The sequence below is a fragment of the Gavia stellata genome, chromosome 15 (assembly GCF_030936135.1).
Source record: "Gavia stellata isolate bGavSte3 chromosome 15, bGavSte3.hap2, whole genome shotgun sequence".
Taxonomy (NCBI): Eukaryota; Metazoa; Chordata; class Aves; order Gaviiformes; family Gaviidae; genus Gavia; species Gavia stellata.
In genome coordinates, this window is record NC_082608.1 from 19,412,816 (window position 1) to 19,437,625 (window position 24,810).

General features: G+C 38.2%; 1 protein-coding gene across 1 annotated transcript; it reads right to left on the reverse strand.

The window, feature by feature from the left end:
* Positions 1-1,135: 1,135 nt before the first annotated feature.
* MLYCD (malonyl-CoA decarboxylase) lies at positions 1,136-24,183 on the reverse strand. The gene is made up of 5 exons (XM_009822455.2): positions 23,758-24,183; positions 13,817-13,929; positions 12,343-12,499; positions 11,683-11,832; positions 1,136-2,518 (listed from the first exon to the last, which is right to left on the reverse strand). The coding sequence occupies exons 1-5, from the start codon at positions 24,166-24,168 to the stop codon at positions 1,985-1,987; spliced, it is 1,365 nt and encodes a 454-aa protein (XP_009820757.2). The 5' UTR covers positions 24,169-24,183; the 3' UTR covers positions 1,136-1,984.
* Between the last annotated feature and the right edge of the window lie 627 nt (positions 24,184-24,810).

Genomic DNA, 24,810 nt, shown 5'->3' on the forward strand with positions numbered 1-24,810 from the left:
ACCTTCCATATGAAGTACTATAAAGACTATACATACATATGGTTGTGCAAACTACTTACCGTAACTACTGATCAAAAAGCAAGAATTGACAATCACTCTGAAGTTATTTCCTCAGGTTGGCCAGGATGGAATTGCCTGTTCAAAGTCTCTCACTAAAAGTTTCCAATGCTTTGCATGTTTAATCCTTAGTCCTTAGCTCCCCAGTTGAGAATAAAGAAAGTATAATCAAATAATCTTCAGATTTCTTTACACTGCTGCAGTGTTCCCTAGTGCACATTCAGCAATCTATCCAGAGAAGGTGCAAAAAAAACCCCAAAAACTTGTATTTTAGCTTACACCATATTGTCCCTGGTATATGCACCAGAATGCCACCACCACAATTCAAGGGGAACTCAACTTTTCTTCAGGGGTTTTGGCAACTGAAAAATTACTGGACATATTGCTTGCAAGGGGATGATAGGATTTTTTTTTTTAAATCATACGTGATCAAAATCAATAAACTGACTTTAACCTGTTGATGTATGAGAAAGCTGCTGACTTTTTTGGAACTATTCTTAAAAACATAATGAAGGCAACATGGCATAGGAGAGTTGTCACTGCTAACGTGGCATCACTACAACTGATGACCAGCTGCTGTATAAAAATGTCTTTGCTCTCAAGGGAGTAACAGGTGGTGAACATACCCTCTCCTTTATCAGCGTTGCAAAAACTACCATGAACAGAAGTTAAGTCAAGCTTTTCTCTGCTTGGAAGATATGTATAATAGATTCCCATAACAGGTTACCAGCTTGGAGGATGGGATTTTTTTCTAATAATGAATACAAAAAAAGTGGATCCAATTATATAATTTCATGCTAGGAGAAAGGCTAATTGGACACTTACAGCTTTCTTCACTTCTGTTTTCATACAGGAGTAGGAACTCCATCACTTTGAATTCCTCTGTATAATTCTTTTCTTGAAAACACCACTGGAATTTGACCAGACACAGAATAAATCCAAAATTACAAAACAGCATGAAATTCTGTTAAGATGGTCCTTTTGCTGTGGTGATACTGTTATCAAAAGAGGACTGTTAAGTGAAGGAGGGTACATGCTGAAATACACAAGACGTAATTTATTGAGAAAGTTCATTTTATTGGTTTACAGGTCACACCTACCTCTTTATTAAAAATAACTCTTTATCAACTTAAAAATTACCAGAACCAAAGTATAATATATGTATTTGGAAACTTCTCAACTGATCCCTAAGTATCAGTCTCTCTTATTCCCCTCTCGTATTTGAACACTTCCTTCTTGCCCATTATACTTTAGCAGACAAAAATGCAAATGCAATACTACATACCTGCTGCACTGAGCAATCCTGATTTTTCAACAACATTAATGCAAGGCTTTTCCATGCTCCAGCAAAGCAAAGACTCTGTGAGATTTTTAGTGGGTTTGAAAAAGGAAAATACCATGAGGTTTTACATGAGACTTTTTGAGGGAGAAAAAACCAGATCTTATTGAAATAAAGTTGTAGAATACTATTTTGCTATTATATTTCACCCAAAATTTACCTTCATTCAGTACTTCTTTTCAGGTACTTTGGTACTGAACTATCTATAGCAGTATTATGACAAATAAGTGCAGCTCCTTTCGAAGACACGGTTTATACAGGTTTATTATCAACAGAATAATGGTACGGCTCAAGTATTTTCCATTCGAGTTACCACTGAGTTGTAACTGATTGAGAGAATTTTACTCACCCTTTAATATATACCTCCAAGCCATTTGCATGTAACCGATGTCTAGAACTTACAATGACTCAAATCACAGCAAATCAGGTTTTGAATATATAGCATCTGATAACCTAGATAACTTGGCATCGTGCTGTGCTGAGTAAATTTGTTTTACAATGGACATTCTCATTTAAATATAGACACTGCAAAATATTACAGCTCTTTATAGGTGAGGAACACTTGTTCTTAGTTTTCATAATATTTAATTAAAGCTTGCTATTTTGCTGGAACTGAGATACCAAGGAAAGAACCTGCTCTGAGGCTTTAATTTGTTTAGTCCCCAGGTATGCTGCACTGTTACTGGCTGTATCCTCTAAGAAATATCGGTAGTTTACCATCATGCCACAAGAAGCAGCAATGCCCCGAGGGCTTGTGTCCGCCATCCAGTTTATCCGCCACATCACAGAGCCATTCTGAAGATGAAAATTTGCTACTGGATTAAGAGCATAGCCACGATGTTTCTCTCCATACAAATACCAGGCACAGAGTCTCATAAATGGTGAATGAAGCACTTTAACTAATTTTTCTGATCTCACCCACTCATTGTTATTTAAGAGTTTCTTTAGAGTTTCGGTAGTAGAGTCTCCTGTGATCTCAGAGATTTCCTGCCATTCTGATTCTGTAAAAAGTTCATTTCTTTCCAGTTCTTTTGTTTGTGAGGAGAGGAGACCAACAAGCCATTTTGTGAATCCTGGGATAGGTGAAAGAGTAGAAAAAGCTTTTATCTGAGGAAGTTCTTTCTGCAGACAAAAGGAGAGAAAAAAAATTAATGAGTTTTGTCATGATTGACAATGAGAAGTTTGAGTGAAAGAACAGCTGATACCCTTCACTTGATGTCAAGCAAAGGCTAGGGATTCTGAGAATTAACTGATACACATAGACAAAAAAAAAAAAAATAAATAAATCACTCTGCCAGAAATAGGTTAGTGACTAGAAAGCACTTGGAAAACGAAGAAAATTTTAACACTGACTGAATTACAATCCACACACACAATCTGTATAGAAGTACTTGTGAAGTACTTACCAACACTACTTCTGATATATCATTTTATAGGCAGAAATAAACAAAGACGATCGCATACCATGAAGTTAATCAGAGGAATAAGATTTTTTTAAAAAATAAACATACAAGTTTTCAAAACCTTTTAAATATAATTTAATTTTCATATGTAACTATCTTTTTTTAAAATCAAGGGCAGTTTACTATTTCAGTTTACTGTAAAATCAGGAGAGGTACGATTTCTAGATTATAACGGAAAGAAGTATTTCCTGAAATTTTGAAAGTGGTTCTTTATAAGGCCAGCTACCTTTCCTGCTATTCCCAAACTATAAACTACATTGATAAAATAGCAAGATAAGACATATATACTTGCAGTAAAAATAGTAATCACACAGTTTAATATTTCTTTTAACAAAATAAAACTTCTTCTCCTACTAATTTATAAATAAAAACTGTTAACTATGAAATCATGTAAAGCACAACTTACATAAGGGAAACTATAGGTTAGTTTTGGGGCACACCAGTGTGAAAAATAGAGAAGGTTGTTAAACTCACTGTCACTTGGAATGAACAAAAATTACATCAGTCAACCCTGCTGAAGGAGTAGGGGGGGGCAAGGAACAGAGGGAAGACAGAGCTGAACTGAAACAACTACAGTGTTGTTTTAATTACTGTTCACGTAGGAAGAAGCGGTAAGAACAAAGACATTTATCAACATTACAGAAGCATCTTAATGTCAACAGAAAATTGTCTTTAAATGACTACAAAATGCATTTTTTTCTACTTTGAGTATTACCAAGATAACCATTAAAAAGTCATCATCGCTCAGATGCTACCTTACACTAGCAAATGCTAATGGAACACATGCTGCTAGGTTGTTTGTATTGCACCTGCGCTGTTGCATCCTCAGGTACCGCTGTGCTTCACACAACGCTGCCATCTGCATTCTGTTTCATGAGGATACAGAAGCCAGGGAATGCAGGCCTGGCATACCTCTGTTACAGACTGGAGCCAAGCACCATTTCTAGTAACTTCAATAACTAGAATAATATTCAGCTCGTTATTTACAACATCTTTTTCCTCCCACACAGAGCTTCCCGAATAGCTTACTGCTGTTCTGCTGGCTTCCAGCACTATAATACACCAGCCAGCTCAGATCTAGCACCTTTTCAGTTTTGTGACTTATAATTGCATAAACTAAACAACCTCACTTGCTCCCCATATCTGAACTTCTTGGACTATTACACAAATACGTAAGTCAAAGAATTCTTCTTTTGGGACCAGACAGGAACAAGAAAGGCAGACCAAGTTAAAAAGAAACTACTCATTTCATCTCCTTAGAGAACTAGACAAAGCAAAAAGCAAATTATTTCATAAAAACACTCATTTCTATATCTTACTGAACAAAACAACCATTTATGTCATCGGAGAGACCAGGAGATCTTGACTGTGTCATATTCTCAACTGCTATAGCTACCATAGTCAGACAATGCAATATTAGTAAAGCATTGCTCTCCTGTGACTTTTTCAAGTCTCCACTAAAGGACATGTGATATTTTATTTTTAAGAGCAATTCTGAAGCATAAGTCTGTAACAAGATACATGAACTACAACTATCAGGTTTCATCACATATGCATTTCATACAAGAAAAAATATTATTTGGAAATTGACATAAAGAGATGTCTGTGGAAAGCAATTTCTGCTGATATCTTAGAACCTCTGTGTACAATATTAGAAAATATATCATTTATAAAACAAAATAGTTTACTAGGGTTGTGCTTACTGCGGACCATGGCTACAAGAGGCATGGATATAGAAAACACTTTTTAATTAGAAGAATGTTTTTTGGAGTAGACAGTTCAGCCTTTTTAGAAAAGTTTTCCCCTCTGGTTTTGAAAAAGAGAGCAATCATCACAGTAAATTAAAAAAAAAAATAAAATTTGGGAGCAGAAGAAGGGCAAAAATGAGACAGACCAAAGAAACCTCATACTCTTCAAAAAATTTTCCCTTCCCAACCCCATGCTAAATACTTCCCCACGGATATAAAGACTATTTATTTTGAATTGATTTGTGGATAACTCTATAAAATTTGAATACAGAATCAAATCTTCCTTTGATCATCTTTCATCCACTTCCTTGTAGGGTTTCTGAATTTCATTCAGTACACCTAATCATCACATTTGGAATCCACTTTTCTTTAAAGCAGCAGGATCTTAATTAGCATGGCAGAGGAGAGCTATGCTCAGATGCCCCCTTTTCAGCTACATTTTCCTTGATTGAACACTAGCTGCCACCAAAGACAACACTACTAGCACAAAACCACAGATCTCCTGGAGAAGGAGGAGGGAGAAAGATGGCACAGACCTGAATTTTTAAAGGCTGCTGGAAAACATAACTTCAAGATACTTGTTCCTGAAGAAAAAGCTGATAGCTTTCAGTTTTGTCAAGATGGTAACGAGCAGCATCACTTGCTACCTTCATTTCTCCATCAACACACTGAAAGCTGACCAGTGGTGACTCTACTGTGACCGGATGTAGCTTAGCTGCTGAGACACTCTGCTGTCAAGTAATTCGACCTTCTGCATGTCAGCTCTCACTGCAGCTAGATGAATTTCTGCCCAGAAGGGCGGGACACAACTCCCTTCTGAAGATTCAATGACCCAGTACCCTTCTGCATGTCCACACAATAATGATGGATGACAATTCAGCAGCTGTCTAGGATGTGATAGACCTGCAAACGAACCTTAAGTTACAGAAACACAAACCTGTAACCTACACTGAGAAGTACCCTTTTTATGTCAGCATCCTTAAGCAGCAGCAAGCTCCCCCCAAAAGACATTGGATTTCAAAATGGGGTTTCATTCTTCTATGTCTTCATTCCCTGTTGTGCTTTAAAGTTCATCTTTAGTCCATAACACAGAGAACACAAGAGACAGAGAGAAATCAGTAAAAGTTTTCAAATTAATGACCTATCAATGAGAAACCCTAGAAGTGCTGCTAGACGGAGTACAGATGTTACTCTTGTGCAGTGGGGGTGAAAAAGAAGAAAAAAAAAAAAGAAAAAAGAGAAAAAGAAAAAGGTTGTTAGAGGCTATTTTGCTCCAGGTAGGGATTCAAGGAATACAGTATGTGTTTCTTCTTGACCCGAAGATGGGATTATATTCCTTAAAGGTTTTCCCTTTTTTAACTATATTACTCATCTTATAAAAGATAGTGCCTTTGAGAATACATTGCTTAGGTCTCTTTCATGAATTCTTCACAGATGTTTGGGGTTAAAACCTGAGAGGGGAAGAAGGAAGGTAATGCTGAAATTTGAGAAGGAGAAACTCTTCTTTCAGGTAAAAGGAAAAACTGATTGGACCAAGAGAAAAGGCTGCTTACCACAAAGTCAAGTCTGGAAGTCTTCTGCACCATCTCTACTAAGAAAGCAGTGTTTGAAAATACTATTTTGCTACTAAACAGAGGTAACAAACAGGGCTTTTCACACAGGAGCTGAGCCATGTTCATTGCTTCTATAGGATAATAGCTCCGATCTCATCTCACAGCTTGCAAAGCTGAGAGAGTAACAATGAACCATCCACAATGACAAGTGAGAATGAACAATTTCATCCCGTATTTGTGTATTAATAATAACCACTGCAAGTTCCTAATTAAGTAACTGACATTTTGCCTCCTTGCGATGTTGACTGCTTTTTGTTTATCATTCACTTTCAGGAGTGACCTGTTCACCAAGCCCAACCCAAAATATTTATTAGGAAGTTAGTAGCTCCTACTCTATTAATAAATACAAAATGGGAAATTGTGCATATTTCTTACTTCTTAGGACAGATAAGACATGGGAAAGTGACCCCATTTTGAAGCTACAGTACAGACTACTACATATCTGATAAATGCTTGAGTTTAGGAGTTTATCTGAGGCAGCCATTTCTTGTAGAAAAATAAATAGATGCAGTGAAGTGTGCACATTCACATTGTTGCTAAATTGATGTGCTAGTTTCTAAGGCTATTGGTGGAGATCCATTAATGTTTATTTTCTTGTCAGAAACCCACACACCATTAAGAAACAGCTGCTCATTTTGTTTTGGGGTAGATTTCTGGTTTTGGTTGTCTTTTTAGGTTTTTTGGTTTGGTTTTTTTTTTTTTCATTGCAGAAGAGCGCAGATTTCTCCTATTATCCATATCTCATCTGAAACTGTCTTGCACTCTGAAAGCTGTAGTCCAAGGTCACATTTTTCATCAATGAAAGCAAAGCCTGTTTTGGAAATTATGATCTCCCCAGGTCACCTAGATCAAATTAAGGTAGCAATTATCAACAGTCCAACCAGAAAGCTAAAATCTGCCACCAATTGTTAAGCATTCTATTGAGTCACATAGTAGCTATCAGTTTTCTCCCCCAAATGCCACAGGCTATAAAATTCTAAGCAGTTTTCTCAAAGGCTTCACCACAGTTATCTGTGTCTGTCATCTGCAGACTGAATAGCTATGATGTACCTTCTGCGGAGCTACAGACCATTTAAAGTGGCTATAAACACATTCTGAATTAAATGTCTGTCTAATGAGAAATCTATCTGTCTACGCATTCACCAGCGCCTATCAGCTTGCTAGAAATGTATCTGCCTGCTTGTTTTCCAGCACTCAGTTTGGGGTTGTTTGTTTTCTTGCTAGTTGTCTGAAGTTGTTTCAAAATCCAATTCGTTTCTGGGAACAATACAAGCTTAAATTTAAGACATACAAGAGATTATTTCTGTTGTCTGCTCCCTGCTTTATATACATTAATATAACCAAGAGACTACACAGAATGCACAGGTAGCCTATTCTCAGATTTGTACAGGGAGAACTGGGACCAAAGTGGTATCAGTGGACTAATGAATTCATCCCGCTGCTCGCCCCAAAATAACGCAAACAGAAGATGCTCAGATAACAATAGAAGCCTGTTTATAAAACCCTTCTAAATTATTTGTGTAGCAAACTTTTGTCAAGCAACTACCAAAAAAAGAAAAATCTCCTATTTAGAGCAGCATACTTTCTCCCAGGATGCCCTTTGTATGCAACACAAGCTACACCCCTAAGGTGCTATTCTCATCTCTGTTATATCCCTCCCCTTTACCCAATTATATTACAATACCTGTGGCAAATGCCAATTCATAATGTCTAGGTAGGTATTAAGGATTCAAACTGCTAACTGTGCACATATAAAGAGATGAAACTGAGGGCCCATTTCTATGACTCAACTTCATACATCCTCCATCTGCTTAAATTAGTGAAAGACTCAAAAGCAGGGGCCATTAACTCTATGCAGTGCCTCAAACTAACAGTGCTTAACATTGAGGGTTGTAATCTTCGCCAAAGCCTCTACTGCTGCTGTTTTCCTAACGGTCCTAAAAAAAATCCATTTGCAAGAAATACTTTCTTGAGGGAATCTGTACTTGACATTCTTTGAAGGTGAGAAGTGCTACCCTACCCATGTTCCTGTTTAGCAGCGTATGTGACCAGTTCAGGTGAATTAGCAAGATTTGTAAAAAATTAAGCTCTATCTTTCATGTCCATTAATGAGATTTTCTTTTAATGAATCTGGTACCAATTGAATTTATAGACATAACTTTATAGTGTAGATACCTGCTAGATCAATGTTTCAGTACAGTTTTCAAAAATCTTGCCAAATAAAGGCTTCAATGGTGGGAAAAAAAGAGTGGCTATTAGCATATTTCTAACTTAGTGCATGTCTTTTTCTGATCTAATGATATACATTTATGACAGGTCCAATTTGGAGTTTTCCTTATGAAGAATGACAGCTGAGAATTCAGTTTTGACGTTACAATGGCACTTACAAGTAGAAGTGTCAGAGCAGGTTAAGTTAAGGCAAAGTCAGATAAAGGATTTTTACTAGAGGATAAAAAAAAGTTTTAAGAGTTTGCAGTGCCTTGGGAAAATACGAATCAAATAACATTCTGCAGATCAAACAGATGTCCACAAAAGTTGACTCAAATAAATGGCAAGTTATAAAAGTGTATTAATCATCAACAATTCAAATATAATGAAAAACAAAATCCTCAACCTCTTCAAATGGCCTCCTCTTCCCAAAGCATTTTTTAATCAGTTGAATTAAAGAGACTCTCAATTTGTGTAACCTGGAACATTTAGTGATTTAGCAGTACTTTAAATAAAGATTTGTTTATTGCAAAGACATGCAAAGGTTATATAAAAAAAAAACCCTCTTCCTATCAGTGACCTCAACTATCTATTTTTACAAAGGCTACCGGAAGCTAGCTTAATGAGATCTAATTTTTGACCCAATATTTTTTTGCTGAGGCTATATTGTTTCAGCTACTGTCACCAAGTCAACTCAGCACTACTGCTATACCATTTGTCCCTTTTAAAGTAAGTGACTATAATGCTGCTCCAAAGAATTATGTCCAACCTGAACACAAGACAACCTTGGAAAGTCCTTTGCTTACACCTGACCAGAGAGAAAGAGAGCACATGTGTGCTATTAATGCACTGAAGCAGGACTTCCAGAATTCTGGGAGACAGGTAAAACAGGCTGCCAAGAGTATTACTCATCATATGCCCTGCCTTTGCCCTCAACAATCCAACTTTGTAGAAATTTCAGTGTAACTATTTTGAAGCTGAAATACACAGGGCTTTTCTCCACTGAAAGGTGAAGTCCGCTGAGATGGGTGTCACAACATTTACAACAAAAGCTGAATGACTAGGCATTATAGAAGTGCATCAAATAACTCTGATAACAACAGTATGATGATTTAGGGTCACTTCACAGATGTAAAGTATGTAACGGGAGATGGTTTTTGCAGAATTCAAGAACAATACTTTGGAATGAAAAGGAAGAAAGCATGAAGGAGTGGGAAGAAAGTGGGAAGAAGAGAAAAGAAAAAAGTATTAACACCAAAGTGTGGAAGAAAAACTATTAGAGAACATCCATCATGAATAAGCACTCCTGGATTATCCTTCACATCTTTTTTAGCCCTACAGTGGTACCCCAGCAAGGTTTATCACCACAAAAAGGAATGGTGTAGAGACAATTCCTGGAGGTTGTTGTATCTTTAATATATATATACATAGAGATATAGAATAAATATAAATAGGCAGTTCAAGTTTTGCTACTTCATTTTCAACTAAGTACATGTCCAATTTGCCATATAAAACCTTACTAATAACAGCACATTTTTCATAACATCTTAAAGCAGCGCATGGAATTTAAGTAGGGAGGAAGACCTCCATCTTTGGTATTGTATGGAAAGCACTTAGCTTTCAATATTAAGTAAGGTATTTAAGCTTTTAAAGTATTTAAAAGCATCTCAGCCAAAGTGTTTCCTATTCATCGTGATGAACACTGAAGAAGGGCTGGATTTTACAACATTGACATGTAGAAACTTTGTCATAAGTATAAAGAAGAAACATTCTTCTGTTGGACACATCAAACTTTAGAACTTGCACTTAGGTTATCTAAGTGTGGTATGTCTATTTTCCTTTATAACTCACTCATAACTTTTCTAGTGTTGTAAGTAATTTAGTGATGGACATATACATTGTCAATAGGGTTATTTTATGAGAGCAACTCAATTATCCAGAAATTATTTTTCAGATGTGAAAACAGGTAACTGCATGAATTTATTCCAATCTCCCCTCAGTCAAGATCAGACAGATGGCACAACCTAATTATACCTGGACTACTGCACTTTAGACAATTAATCTAAAAGCCATTCCAAAAGCAAGAAGCAACAAAATTCAGCCAAAATATCCATTAAAAATAAAATAAAATAAAAAACTTCAGGGCAGCCAGCTAAGATTCAGTAGTTGACTAATCCATTATTTTGCAGTAATACAAATTTGGTGCATCCAATTTTAAGTTATTTTTGTAAGTAGAACTGAATTTCTAAATCACAGACAATTTTACAGACATCATTACTAACCCAGATGTTGGAACAATGAATATTAACACAAGTAGTGATCATTACTTTTAAGTGGTAGCTTTGTTAATAATTTAAGTAGTAAAGACTATTAAATAAAATAATGTACTCAACACAGAAATGTGACTGTCTCTTTCACACGACTCTGTATATAAATTAATGAGTTTTCATTCCTTTCTCCAGTTGCTTGGAAGAAGGTTCTACAAGAAGTAGTCCTAAAACTATTAACAATAATCCCATAGCATGCAATGATATTATATAAATTAATAGAACTGACTTGCATAAAGTAACTGATTCCTGTGACTTTCATACGTTAAGGACATCATCTTTACTATATTGCAAGAAATGCCTGGGCAAAGAAATCTCTCATTTTTTTAAATAGACATATTCAAGGCAAGCATGCAAACTGCATACATAACCACTGGCAATTCAACGTAACAAACAAGAAAACTAATTAATTAATGTACAAGAACTGTTTTTGTTACTGGAGCAGGCGTAAGATTTTTAAAAAGGAACAGTCAGGTACATTGAAGAGAGAAAATGTTGATCAGGGGCCTGGAAGGGAGCCTGTTAGCATGCATTAAGAATGCCCCAGCCACTCATCTGAGAGACAATAGTGAATCATATAATACACTACATTGCAAAATACAGCTATATGAAAGCTACATTCAATAGAAAGGTACTAATTTGACTTTTAAGCAACCTATGCACATTATTAGGCAAACGCAAGTAATTCATACAGTACATGCCAACTACATAACAGCATCTACATCTAGCAGACATTAACCAAGAGCAGAAAATGTTCTTCCAACTTTTTACGCACTTTCAAAGGTTCATCTGGTAAGAAGCTAAAACTGCAGGGGAAGACCTAGCAGCTCCTTGCCTTGAGCAATGAGGCAAAATGGAAACTAAAACAGCAAGGTAAGGGGACCACATTGGCCAAGCAGCGTCTTAAGTACACCCTGCCACACCTACCTGCAGCTCTTTCACAACCCGTTTGATGAGGTAAGTCCCAAGTTCCACACCTTGCAGTCCTTGCTGAGTCAAACTGATTGAGTAGAAAATTGCTGTTGTAATTTTGGCTGTATCTTCTGTTTCTAAAGGCGGCACTTCTTTCACTATGGCCTGGGAAAATAAGAATAAAATGAAAAAAAAAAGTTAGTAGTAGCTATTATCGGGGGGGGGGGGGCTTTCTTTTTAATTTTCAAATGTGTTAACACTTTTCCCCACTGTTTTATTCATTACCCTCTGTGAGAAACAACAAAAATCTAATCAAAAAGTAGAAAGGAGAGCTACTTATCCATTAGCAAGTGCAGGAAATAACTGTAATGCAGTTTAAAATTTTTATCAGTAATCATAACTGCTTTGAAGTTTTAATTTAGTTTGCTATCTTTTCTTATATATTTCTTATCTTTTATTATTATTCTTGCACTTGAGCAAACCCCCAAAATTTCAACTTACATAATACAGGAGATATACAGAATATCCCTGTAATTTTTAACTGTCATTTCTCTCATCTCTTCAAAAAATGAAACAAAACCAAATATTCCCAAATGATAAGGAATTACAGCTTTTAAAAGCAGCACAATGCATTTTGAGCACTTTGCTGCGTACCAAATGCATCAGTGACTGTACCTGGATACTGTTGGAGATATCACTGGTTAGTGCAACATGCAAGACTATCAATGGCTCTCCTGGGATTGCACAGTGAGAAAAAAAGTAGCATCTTCTATATGACCCAACTCGACGCTTCATATCAACCCAGTTTCTAACAGGATGCACAGCTTCAGAACTCAATGAGAAAATAAAAAAAAAAAAAGTAAAATTATATATGGATTTTTTCATTTAAAAACAGAGGTCAGCTGCCAACCCTACAAGCTCAGTACTTTTCCCATCGATGTCAGTGACAAAACTCTCCAATCAAAAAAGGAGAATCAGGCTGCAAGTGAAAAAAGTAAAATTCATCAGCAAATTCTGACAAAGTAGACTGTAAAGCCGTATTGCATACCCACTCTCTCTTGTTTTCATTGGGACACGCTTATTACTTATCTGAGATTTCACTTGCACTTTCTGTTCAGTATAGGATATCTGATTGAGATGACTAAGTGACTGAATGAGTCCGAACACGCCTCTACGGAATTAGTTTTCCTAAGCTACAAAGTAGTCTGTTAGCACTCCCACAGCCATGTTTTCAACCAATCATTCAAAACATTCTTTCCTCTACTACATATTGAAAGTCTAGTGTGTTTGCCAAAATACCTTGAGGGTTAATTAAATATTACTAATTATTTTTATTTTGAAAATTTAGCTTGTATAAGATCTCTTTTCTTTGCCTCATCAACATTTAAGTCATGTACTTTCAGAACTCTTTAAAGACTCATTTTTCTTCAAGCTTTTTATATGACAAAATGCCACACAACATAACTTTGATTCAGTCATCTTCAACTTCATCACTACAACTTCCAATATTTGACAGAAATTCAGAAATATATGTTGTAGATTTTAAGGACTGTTTCTAAAAAAACAAGGTGCTCTCTTTACACATAGTTTATAAGTGATTCTGTGCAGCTCACCAGTTCCAGCCAGGAAGGGGAGCCTTACTACATTAGAAGTAAAACATGCTCCTGAGTGTTGGGCACCCCGTGCTGCATCAGACTTAAGTATTGATTCTCCTCCAACCCTGCTGGTGTAGATGGAGGGGAGAAGAAGGTGGCAGTGGTGATGGAGGCAGCAGCGGCAGCAGCACCGGTGTGGGGAAAGGGAGGGCGAGAAGGCAGTGCTGCAAGAATCTAGGTTTGTAGGAAAAGTAACAGCAGCACCTCTGGGAATGTGGGAAGAGTAACTGAGAAGGTTGGGAGAAAAGACAGCAATCTACAAGTGCAGTATGTGAGCTAAAGGATCAAATTATGGGACAAGCAATCCCCTTTACCATTTACTTAATTCAGTTTTTAAAGTGTGCTCTTTAGTGTGTTAAATGCAACTATTCCTTAATTATACTTTGCTTATGGTTCAGTACTGAAAAGCACTATCTGGAAAATAATGGATCTGTGCAGTCACAAGCATTTCACCACCTCTTCATCAATGAGCATTAGCAACTTTTAGCACTTACTCACTAATTTTCTGGAGTACTTCACAAGGTGACTGCCAAGTGACCCGTTCCAAGTTTAGGAATCCTGTCGAGAACCACTCTGAAAGCATGTTCTTTAGAACTCCATTCATTTCCTGCAAACAGAAGAAAGATGAACTTATCTGCTAAATAAGCTACGTAGAACAGACGAATGTGAGTAAAGATAACCTTGATTATTTCAAACTACAACACTGGGAAGTTCAAGGAAACTAATGCATCTGTTTGAAATTAACAACCACGTAATAGTTCAGCTTTCCTCACATAGGACTAAAACCATGAAAATGTTTAAAGACACTGTCTATAGTAAACTGCAGACAGGGAAATGGAAGCGAATACAAAACAATGTAGGTGAAAAGCAGACAATAAATAGAAGTATTTGAGCAGTCTTGACAATAAAGGCGCAGTTGCACAGGTGCTCAGATTTAAATACCATGAAAAAAACCACAGGAAATATGATGAAAATAAAGACTTGAATTTCACTGTAATTTTCTACATCTGAATCTCTTCTGAGTATTCAGCAGTTCATGACTTAGGAAGACTATTAGTACTAGCTTATTAATAAAAGAAAGCAATTCACCAAACTAAAATTTTCCAGGTCCTTACCATATTTTATTAGTCATCTCGACTATACTGAACATTTTTTCCATTGCTCTTTATAAGAAAGATACAAAATAGCTATTTACTCCTGCACATTATGCACCATGATGAACACATGGATCCTTCTACTTTTGACAGATCTCCAAGGCACGTATCTACTGGAGGTGACTGGAACCCATACAGGCACATTCAGGCATCAGTAAGCTACAAAAATGCTTCAGTCTGGATTTTAGCGTGGACTGTACAACTCGGCACAAGAGCTGCACATGCCCACTCAGGATGATAAACTAGAAAATTAGTATCTTTGAACAGGAGGCAGATAAAACCATAGGGTTTACAGAATTTTTCTTCTCTACAAGTATGAAAATTTTTGAGGAAGAAAAACAAAAGCAGCAGCATAAGACTACAAAACTCAAAAATCACCACACATTTAGAACAGTATGAGACAGAATTAAAGCCAACTGTAACATTAAATACTTTCAGAAACATTCATCACAATAATTAATTTTATATTCCCTACTAATTTCCTGCTGCCTATATTATTAAAGATTTTCCTGTCTAAAATTCTTTGAGTTTAGAAAGCATTCTTAAACTCAGCACAGCATGAATATCCCTTAAAAAGATTCTAGAGCTTATTTTATTTTCTTACATTTGCTTTCTATACAGAACATAGTGTGATACCAGCACCAATTTACCAACAGCCTGATCAGAAACGTAGGCTTACCTGAAACTAACTTAATAACTATTTATTTAAAAACAAAAAACTCTTCACCTTCTATTCAGACCTTTATTAAATAGCCACTGCTGTACATAAAATAGACAAAAATTATGCTCCAATGTACTTTAGCTTGCTACGTTCAAGCAAAACAATGGGGGGGGGGGGGGGGGGGGGAAATCTCTCCAGAAAACACTTACTACTTAAAACATCTTTCCAAAGCTGAGATGTAGTCTCAGGACTTTCACAAAAAAGCAAAAATACTTCCTATTGTAATCTAACAAAGATGAAAGTTGCAGAGGTGCTTGTCAAGAGCCACACATCAAAGAAGGTTCCTGTTGGCCAAAGTAACCACTACAAATATTCCAAGATTAATAAAAAAAAAAAAAGACTTTTCTTCTTTAATTCAACATACTAGAAAAACTAAAATTTTCAAACCCTGACTATGCTTGCAGCCAACTGATCAGATATTTCAGTCTACACCAATCCACCCAAAGTTACAATAAAATTAACAATTAACTCCTCCTATAAAAACTCCTAGACTAAACTTGATGGTAATGACCACAGTCATGGAGTTTGCAAGGTACATTCACAACAAAGCCCAGCTCTTTGCCATGCCTGAAGTGTAGAATCAAATTTTCCTTCAGTTTCCCTTTTTCCTACCTACTCCTTCTATTGTTACTAAGCTGTGTTAGTGAAATACATAGGCTTTTGTTTGGCATCTATCTTTGTTTATACAGAAATGGCTACTATACCAACGATCTAGAAGAAAACAGCCATTCATCTGCATAGAGCAATTCTGTCATGCATGAAAATTTTATGCTGTCTTTCTGTATTTTTTTCAGTAGCATCCTCAAATATGTAAGAAAAGACGACCTTACTTATTGGAGCATAAATTGACATATACTTCAAATAGCGAAAATGTCAATTGCATTGTTCCAAATACAGGGACTATCCATGAACTCTTCCATGAGGTCAACACTCCCAAGCTTTGTAAATTAGTTTTTTGTTGGTCTTTCTCAGTAGAGCTCTCTTTCAGTTTATTATATAACTGTGCTGAAAGTCATCTGTCAAACTGTACTTCCACCTGCACTTGTACTACAAGGCTGAACAAAGCCTGCATATGCGAGTAAAAAAAGAAGTTGTTAAATTACTATGAGACTGAAATAATAAAAAAAAAAATTCACCTTAAGTACATTTATAGGCTAAGCAATCTCCACTGGAAAACAATGGAAGCTACATAATGCATGGCACCAGCATAAAAAGAAACCTCTGAAAAAAATACACATATGCAACTATCTGCAAGAAGTACCACTGAAGAACCGAGAGAAATGAAGGATCACATTAAACAAAACCCACCCTAGGAATGGAGAGTCTTCGCATTCTTCACTGATGCTTTGATGAAAAGTGTTCCTGCCTTCTCTATCTCCAGGTAACACCAGCCTACACAACAGTAGCTGGGAGAGGGGGAGGAACTAACATAATAGATGACATTAAAAAGGACCAGATTAGCTACCTCAAAACTTTGCAACTAGGACAGTTAAGACGGACATACGCAGCGTGCCTTCCCCTGCCTAATAAATGGATCTATTGCACATTTATAGCAAGTCTGATGATGTGGAGGGCTTACTGGACACGTATGTTAAACCCGTGCTGCCTTACTACCTCACAAGAGGAGACTATTTCTACAGTATGACATTACTGTGAAAAATGCATAATTACTATTGGCTCAGAGCACCTCAACACATGATGCGCTCTGATAACACGTCGCTCAACTGCATGTAGAGTAGCTGTAATCTGTACCGGCAAAACAGTTTTTGCTCACGCTTCTGACTAGTGGATTAAAGAGAAAGCAGCAGGTAAAACAAGCTGTACAAAAAAGAGCCCAGAACTATCTGCATAACAGCATCCACAAAAAAGGGCTCTTTCTGGCACGGCTAAGTCATGCAGGAATTGCAACTCCTAGGCAGTACAACTGAGCAGGGACTGGCCTGCAACCTCAACAAGACTTGCATCAGCAACAGTTTTATTGGGGAAAGCTGAATTTTAGTTCAAGTACTCCCTCATAAACAGATTTGTCTGTCTTTTTTTGTTTCCCAATACATTTTTCCTTTTGAACTGTGAAGGAATAAGAATCCTAAACAAATATGTTCTGATTGTTTTGTTTCTTCTGGCTTTAAGGTACTTTCCTTGCGAATCCTTGCTTCTGCACAGCTCTGAAGTTTTTAGAAAATAAACATAAATAATTTTTGGTCAAATACCCCTTAGTGTAGTGAAAGTCTCCACCTATTTCAGGATTGTTTGTTTTGTTTTCTTTTGTAAGGGCACACTGAAGGCCAAAAAAATAACCTAGAGTTGTCAGATCTGGGGTCAAACTGACAGATTCCTATGGCTCTCTTGTCATCCATCTGCTTTTTGGAACATGATTCCAAGCTGCAGTCTAGCAGCTAGGAGAAGAAACTGCTGATGGCTGCACTCCTGCTAGTCATTATTTTGAACACGCTGCTCTGCATCTATTTGCAGTAACATGGCTCAGATGGCAATGAGCGACTTGGGAGAAAGCCAGCTATACTACACGTATACTTGTAAAAGTGGAAAACATAGGAATCAGACACATTTTGCTTCTTTGAAGTACCTACAGGTTTAGCAAGCATGCTCCTTACGATGGGACATAATGATGCCCAACTGAACTGAAGGCTACTTTTCAAGGTGCAGAACGTGTTATAGAGCTACTTCAGGTCCAAGATACAGCTGTATAAAAGCAATGCAATTGTAACCAAAGAAGAAAGTGAAGCAGATGTGCTTTCAGTAATGATTTGGAAGAAAGGAATATTGTTTATGGGGAATTACAACTCAATTCAAATAACCTGTCAGTTGTAAATAATAATGCTTTACAAAACAACAAGGCAGCACACAGGCCAAAGAATTAGAATAGTTCCAGTCGGAAGGGACCTACGATGATCATCTAGTCCAACTGCAACTGTGTGTGTTGACAAAACTTCTTAGTGTAGAAAGACGTAAAACACTTTATACTCTCCAAAACTGTGTTTAATTCAAGTAATCGGAGCAAAATTCTGAGTTGTGTTTAATCTCATAGTATACGCTAAGTTTCTTAAAGGCTTGACTCCAACGATGACAGTCTCAAGTTACATTCTCTTATTTTGTAAATTTAGTGGTAAGGAAATTCTTATTTTCATTTCAGAGCCCCTTCTAGTCATAAAATTACATCTCCAAAATTTCACTAAAAAGAAAAATAGCACACATTTGTCATTCAGCATCCCAATTTTAAATTTGAGCAACAAGACATACTCGGATTGGTATTTAAAATTACCAGCTATACTTCAGTTTCTATTAGCCGAGCACAATAAATCGTGATAATTTTATTTTTCAGTGTTCTTGCTACAAGACAGCAAATTACAGGCTTTTTGATCTTCGCATTAGGTCCCTATTTATAGGGCAACAATGGGAAAACTCTTATGAAAAACTGAAGAAAAACTTTGGTTTTTTTAGTTACAAAAAACTGCCTCTCTGATGAGGGAACTATTTCAATTTCCCTCTCAAACTAGTAAAAAATAAAACACCCCTTACAATGAAATTTCATATGCAGATATTTACAGATAAACATAACACGAAACAGCAGTAACTAACACTCCATGCATATCAAACAGATAGCTCAGTGATTGTTAGTTGCTGGTTAGATATCTGACAGGGCTACAAGAGAACTATTCTGCCAGCCTTTCAAGAGTCGAGTTTTTCTACAGCTTTGGAATGCTTCAGGGTTTTAACCTGATATGCTTCATTTGGGCATACTGACATAGACCTACTCTCATATTGCCACGTGTTTAAAAGTGTCTTTGGGTTTTTTTGGTTTTGTTTTTTTTTTTGTTTTTTTACAAATTAGCTTCAAAATATAGATACAGAACACCCTTGGCGAGATACTGAAAAATATACCCAGCAGCAAAATGAGGTTCAATAGTGTGACACAAATAAAAGAGGACTGTTTTTCTGCTTTTTTATTTCTAATAGTAATTACTGCAGTGGTAATGGTAGTGCTGAAAAATTCCCTGGCTCTTGTGTTTTATATTGTTTGATGTCTTATTCATTAAAAAAAAAAAAAATTTATTTCCCTTTTTTTCCACCCCATTTTTGCTCATTTAGACAATGAGTAAAGTGGGCACAAGCATTTTCAAGTGATTTAATCACCTGTATATGTTATTTGACTGGCATCAATTGATCAAACACAAAATAGAAATGCTTCATCAACCAATATCCAACAGCCCAAGCTGCTTCTGCATTGGTATGTTTTGACAAAATAGAAAAATATTTTATATTTACAAAACAGCAGTGGGTAATCCTTGTTTTAATAGGTCTTTCAAAATGCAAAGTACAAAATACGGATTGTCTAAGAAACATTTTAGACAGTTTGGGCAAATATCAAATCCCAGTAGGCCATATAAGGCATTCTGTAATTCTCCTCCAGCATCAAGAAGATCCATTTAATTTTATTTCCACATTTCCTTGTCAGTCCAGATACAAATACATAGACGTTATAAAAGTCCTGTTGCACATTTGCCTTTATGTATGTTAGAATTTAAATCAAATCTACAGTAATGAAATGCATGTACAGGACTTTTGATAGGTAAATACCAAACACTTTTTTCATAGAAAAACATTTTTTTCATAGAAAAACTTTTAACTTTCAGTTGTTTCTCCAGTTAAGGGCTTCTAAGATCTTTAAAGCAAACTGTTTCAATATTTAGATTCTCCATATAGCCACTGTTTCACCTGAGTGAACAGATACTCTAATCCACTGAGGAATCCTCATCAATGAGACCACAGTTCTTTCAAGGCAGTACAGCTGGGTGAAATACCTACATACATCCACAGAAGGATGTATTTAAGACATATATCACCACAAATATTTCCCCTCCCCAAAAAGCCATGTACAGCCTACACACAAAATACTCTCCCTTAAAGCCTGTTCTACCATTTCCAATTCCTCTACTAAAATTTAAAACCATTTTCCCTGATTATATGAAGGTCAGTGTTCAAATCCATCAGAAAGCTTCAAGAAAAAAAATAATTCAAGGAAAAGTCCAACTTTAGGAGCAGCTGTTATGAGGGGAAAAATACCCAAAACAATTACGGTGTTTCTTTTTTTCTAGTAGACCAATAAAAGCACAAGAAGATTACAGATACACTCCAACTACTGCTTAATTATGGAAGCAGGTTTATTTATAAATCAATTTGACAAAAATGCTATCTTTTGCCAGTAACTTGAACCTTCCACTGGCTTTTTCTAAATCATATGGAAAGGTGAAGAGTATTTTTAAAGCAATATTTGGATGATTTGCTACCTGAAATAATAATGCTGTGAATTTTTCACCAGAGTACATATTTCAAACGCTGAAACTAAGTAAACAAGCAAAATATAAAAAAATCTCAAGAGGAAAACGCTGGCACAGAAAAAGAAGTACTGCAGGTGAGAGGGTTCTAAACAGCAAGAGGAAGAACTACACTCAGGAAACAGATTTTCAGCAAATTTCACTCTGTGCATTGCAAGGGCTCATCGGAAATTCAACTTGTTTATAAAGACACTGGAAAACGTGCTTGTCCTTTGGTGGAAGGAAGGAACAGAACACATGAAAAGAACGTTAAGACAGAGAGGAAAAAAATTCAAACAGTATCGTGAAAAAGAATCAGGCACAGCTTTCCTGTAATTTAACTTTTCAAACAACATATTATATGCCAGTACTGTTTTTTTCAAAGGGTCATCTTAACACTATCCATGAGGCTTACAATAGTAATAATTGATTCATATATTTAGTAGAAAAGCACACCAACCTCTGGGACAGATTATGAAGAAAAATTTCTCTTCACCATACGTCCTGTACGTATTTTTGATGGACTCTTTGGAAAAAAAATTGTATAGCTTCAAGAATAGTTTATCACTAAATTTTTGCCATCTGATTATCAAGAAACTTAAGTCAAGAGTATTCATCATCTTTTACACAACCACAGAAGAACATTTACTATGTCATAACAACTTGTCACTGAGGATACCTATAATTTTTCTGTCTCGCTCGAGGTGACGATTCTGCCTTCTAATAACTTAAATACAAACTAAACCTTATTTGCAGCATGTGACTTCTCTTTGCACAATTTGTCATTTTATCTATTTCCAATGCATCGTTCAGGGTTTATGTTCAGGATCTATGGAATTCTTCCAGTAAGGTAGTCACCATTCTTCTCAATTTCTTATAACCAAGCTTTTTCAACCCAATTTGCCTTACGTTGGATCTTGACAGCTAGGGCAGTACGACTTCTAATTTAATGGACACTGCTAAAATAGTTCATTGACTTCAGTGCTCAGAATCTTTACAAGTCTAATAATGAGACTCATTTTGGAGCACAGTGCAGCTAGGCACATGTCCCGTGGTAGATAAAATCAGAGTAAGTTAGGCATTTGCATTTCTTCATTTAATTCAAACACCAATTCAACTTAAGAGGTGATTTATGAAAGGCAACTGAGGGCATTATGAAGATGTGTATACTTGGGAGTAACTGAAGATAATACCGCACCAGTTTGCAGTGCATCATCTATTTTGTTAATGATTCAGTAACAGTGAAACCAATGGAGAAACAATCATCAGGTAATCTGCATCTTCTTGTTTTAAAATAATACCTTCACAAATTCAGGCAGACAAGAATTCATCATATGTAATAATGAATCCTGACATGTTAACATCCATCCCAAGTTCCAGAGCTATACCTTTTTTTGTCTCTTTCCTGCAATTAGGGAAACCAGCAAAGAACCACTCTGAAATTGTCCAACTACAAGATCCCAAAATATATGTTGTACCACAAGAAGAGTTCTCTACTCAAGACTCAAATTCTTTATTAAAAAGAAAAAAATTCTAACACCACCCCCCCCCCGCATCCTATAGCCTGAATATTCTGCCATATAGTTTTCTCTGTTCTTGACATTTAGCCTCAGAACAGGTAATACAGTATCTCACACCTACAGCTTAAGGTATCAAATGGAACACACATGCCCTTACACCACTTCCTCGCAAATCACTTGCACCAGCTAGTAATCAGCTCCATTGCAGAGACTGTCAAGACTTCCTGCGGGTTGGGTGCTCCCTTGGGTGCTTGTATTTATTAGGATGCTTACTTGCAGTAGAAGCAAATAGATTTTAAAGGCTAAGCAAGACGCTTATTTCGGAAGCGAGACGTAACACCTTTCCCAGACACACTAGCAAGAACACTGGAATAGCACATAGTTCTAGGTATTGGTTGCTGTGGAAAACAGATGAGAATGACCTAAATGAAACTCCAAACTATAAAGAAACAGTATCCAGGGTAAATTCTTGCAGCCATTATTGTCACAAACCAAACCAAATGCAAACCAGTTCTAGCTTAATCTTTCCTGGTTTATGTGCTATTTATCACCAACTCTCATTTTTAGAGTATATCACATTTGAAAAAAAACCAACCTGATCAACAAGCGCAAAAGACTACAAGAACAGATATGCAGAACTAAGCCCAGTCATATGAACCCAAACATTTCAAAAAATATTTTGAGAAGACACAACAGAATGCTTATGACAGCCCTTTTATTGAAGCTTTAGTTTTGCTGACAATATTTTCCTACTTTCAAATGGGTTTAGTATGTTTCTGAACATGCTGTATTAGTTGACGTGTGTACATTCAGCTGTTTTACACATTTCTATCCTGCTAACTTTGCAAATTCAGTCTGTTTTTACTTAAGATGATCCAACTGGATGTGGAATCTTACCAATGCTGTTGCTACTTCAGTTATGTGATGACCATGGTTAATTGACAGCACTGACATGAAAAACATCCTTTTCTTGTCAAACATTATTTGTATCTGAGTATTGACAAACAAGTTATGGTCAGTGCATCTGATCAACTTGCTGTCTTTCTTCATTGCCTTCTGGGAAGTCCTGTCACCTCCTTCCACTGTCATCCGCTACATCATTCCTTCCTCCACACCCATCACCTCGCCACACCATGTAACCACTGGGGATGTTCCACCTCACCTATTTTCTACACGCTACTGAGCTAAGTCGTGACAACTCCTTTCTCGTTGATATTCTTCATCGTTAGCACAATACGGCTGCTATGTCACTTTTGGCCCTTTATTGGACTCAGGAGTCATGCCACTACACGTCACTCCTGCAGTGAGTTACTGACACAGCTTGGCAGCCCCAACATCAGCTGCCTTATGTCATGCTGCATCACTGCGGCACTTCCTCCACTGCCCTAACACCAGGCATTCACAGCCCACAGCCCAGCTTCCCACTGCCACTTCACTTTGGAAAGCCCATTGCTTCACACCATGGGCCGCTCCCTTCCTAAGCCATGTCAGCAAAGCCATCTCCCACTGGTGCCACGGCCTGTGGGAAGGGGCTTTGCTCATGTCACACCATGGAGACCCCAACTGTGAATCAGGTTCGCGGGACGCTCCTCAGCCTGATGTGGCGGCTCCACGAGCAGCACCATGAGTAGCAAGCCCCAGAGCACATCCCCTTTGGCCTTCCTCCGACTCCATTTCAGAGCCGCCCACCCCCAGCCCAGCCCTCACCTTGACATGAGGCCCGTCCACCGCCTTGGTCGCCAGCCCCTCCACCAGGTCGCCCCTCAGCTCCACCAGGAAGCGCAGCCCGCCCTCGAGGCGGCCCAGGTGCTGGAAAAGACCCCGGTACTGGGGGTTGAGGTAGTAGCGGAGCCGGTCCTCGGCCTGCAGCAGGGCCCCCAGCTCCCTCTGCTGCTCCCGGGCCTGCAGCACCTTGGCGCTGAACTCTGCCACCCGGCCGTGGTCCACGCCGAAGTCGCGGGCCAAGCGGGTGAGGAGCTCGGCCCTGGGCGGCCCGGCCTCCAGGGCGCGGTAGTACCGCACGAACTCCGCGCTGCGCAGCTCCGCCGGAGGCGGCGCCTTCTCCTTGGTCTCGTAGGGCGGCAGCGGCGGTACGGAGCGACTCAGCAGCTCCTCCATGCCCGCGACAGAGGGGGTGCTGGAGCCCGCCGTGCCCCGGCGCAGACCGGCCGCCACCGAGACGCGACGCAGCACCCCCGGCGCCGCCCAAGGCCCACGCAGGAGGGGCCGCGGGCTCAGACACGGGCCCAAGCGGCTCATTCCGCGTCTCGCCTTTTGCAACAGCGGAGAACACCCTCCACCAGGGCCAGGCCGCAGCACCGCCTTCGGGGCCGCAGCGGGTGGCCTGATTGGCTGGCATTACAGACTGCCAGCCCTCCTCGCCAATCGAAAGCGAGAAGAGTGTGGCGGGGTTGGGGTGGTGTGGGCCGCCATCTTGAGCGTGGCGCACAGGTGAACGGGTCACTGAGCTGCCTCACGGTGGCCGCGCCCAGAGGCATTACCGTCGCTTCGTCATCGCTCAGAGCTTTATTCACCCTGAGCGCGCTTTCTGCTAACCTTCACTGTACAACCAATTGGCCCGTGTATCTTTCTCACCTGTCGCTCCCATTTTCCCCCTACCTACCACTGTTTCCCTCACAGCCCACCTGTGCCTGAGGTGAACATGTACTAGGCCAGGCGTCAGGATGAGCCCACAGCCCTGACAAGAGTTCGGATGGCATCAAGGAGAGCACTGTTTTAAGACTGGTGGCATCCAAAAGG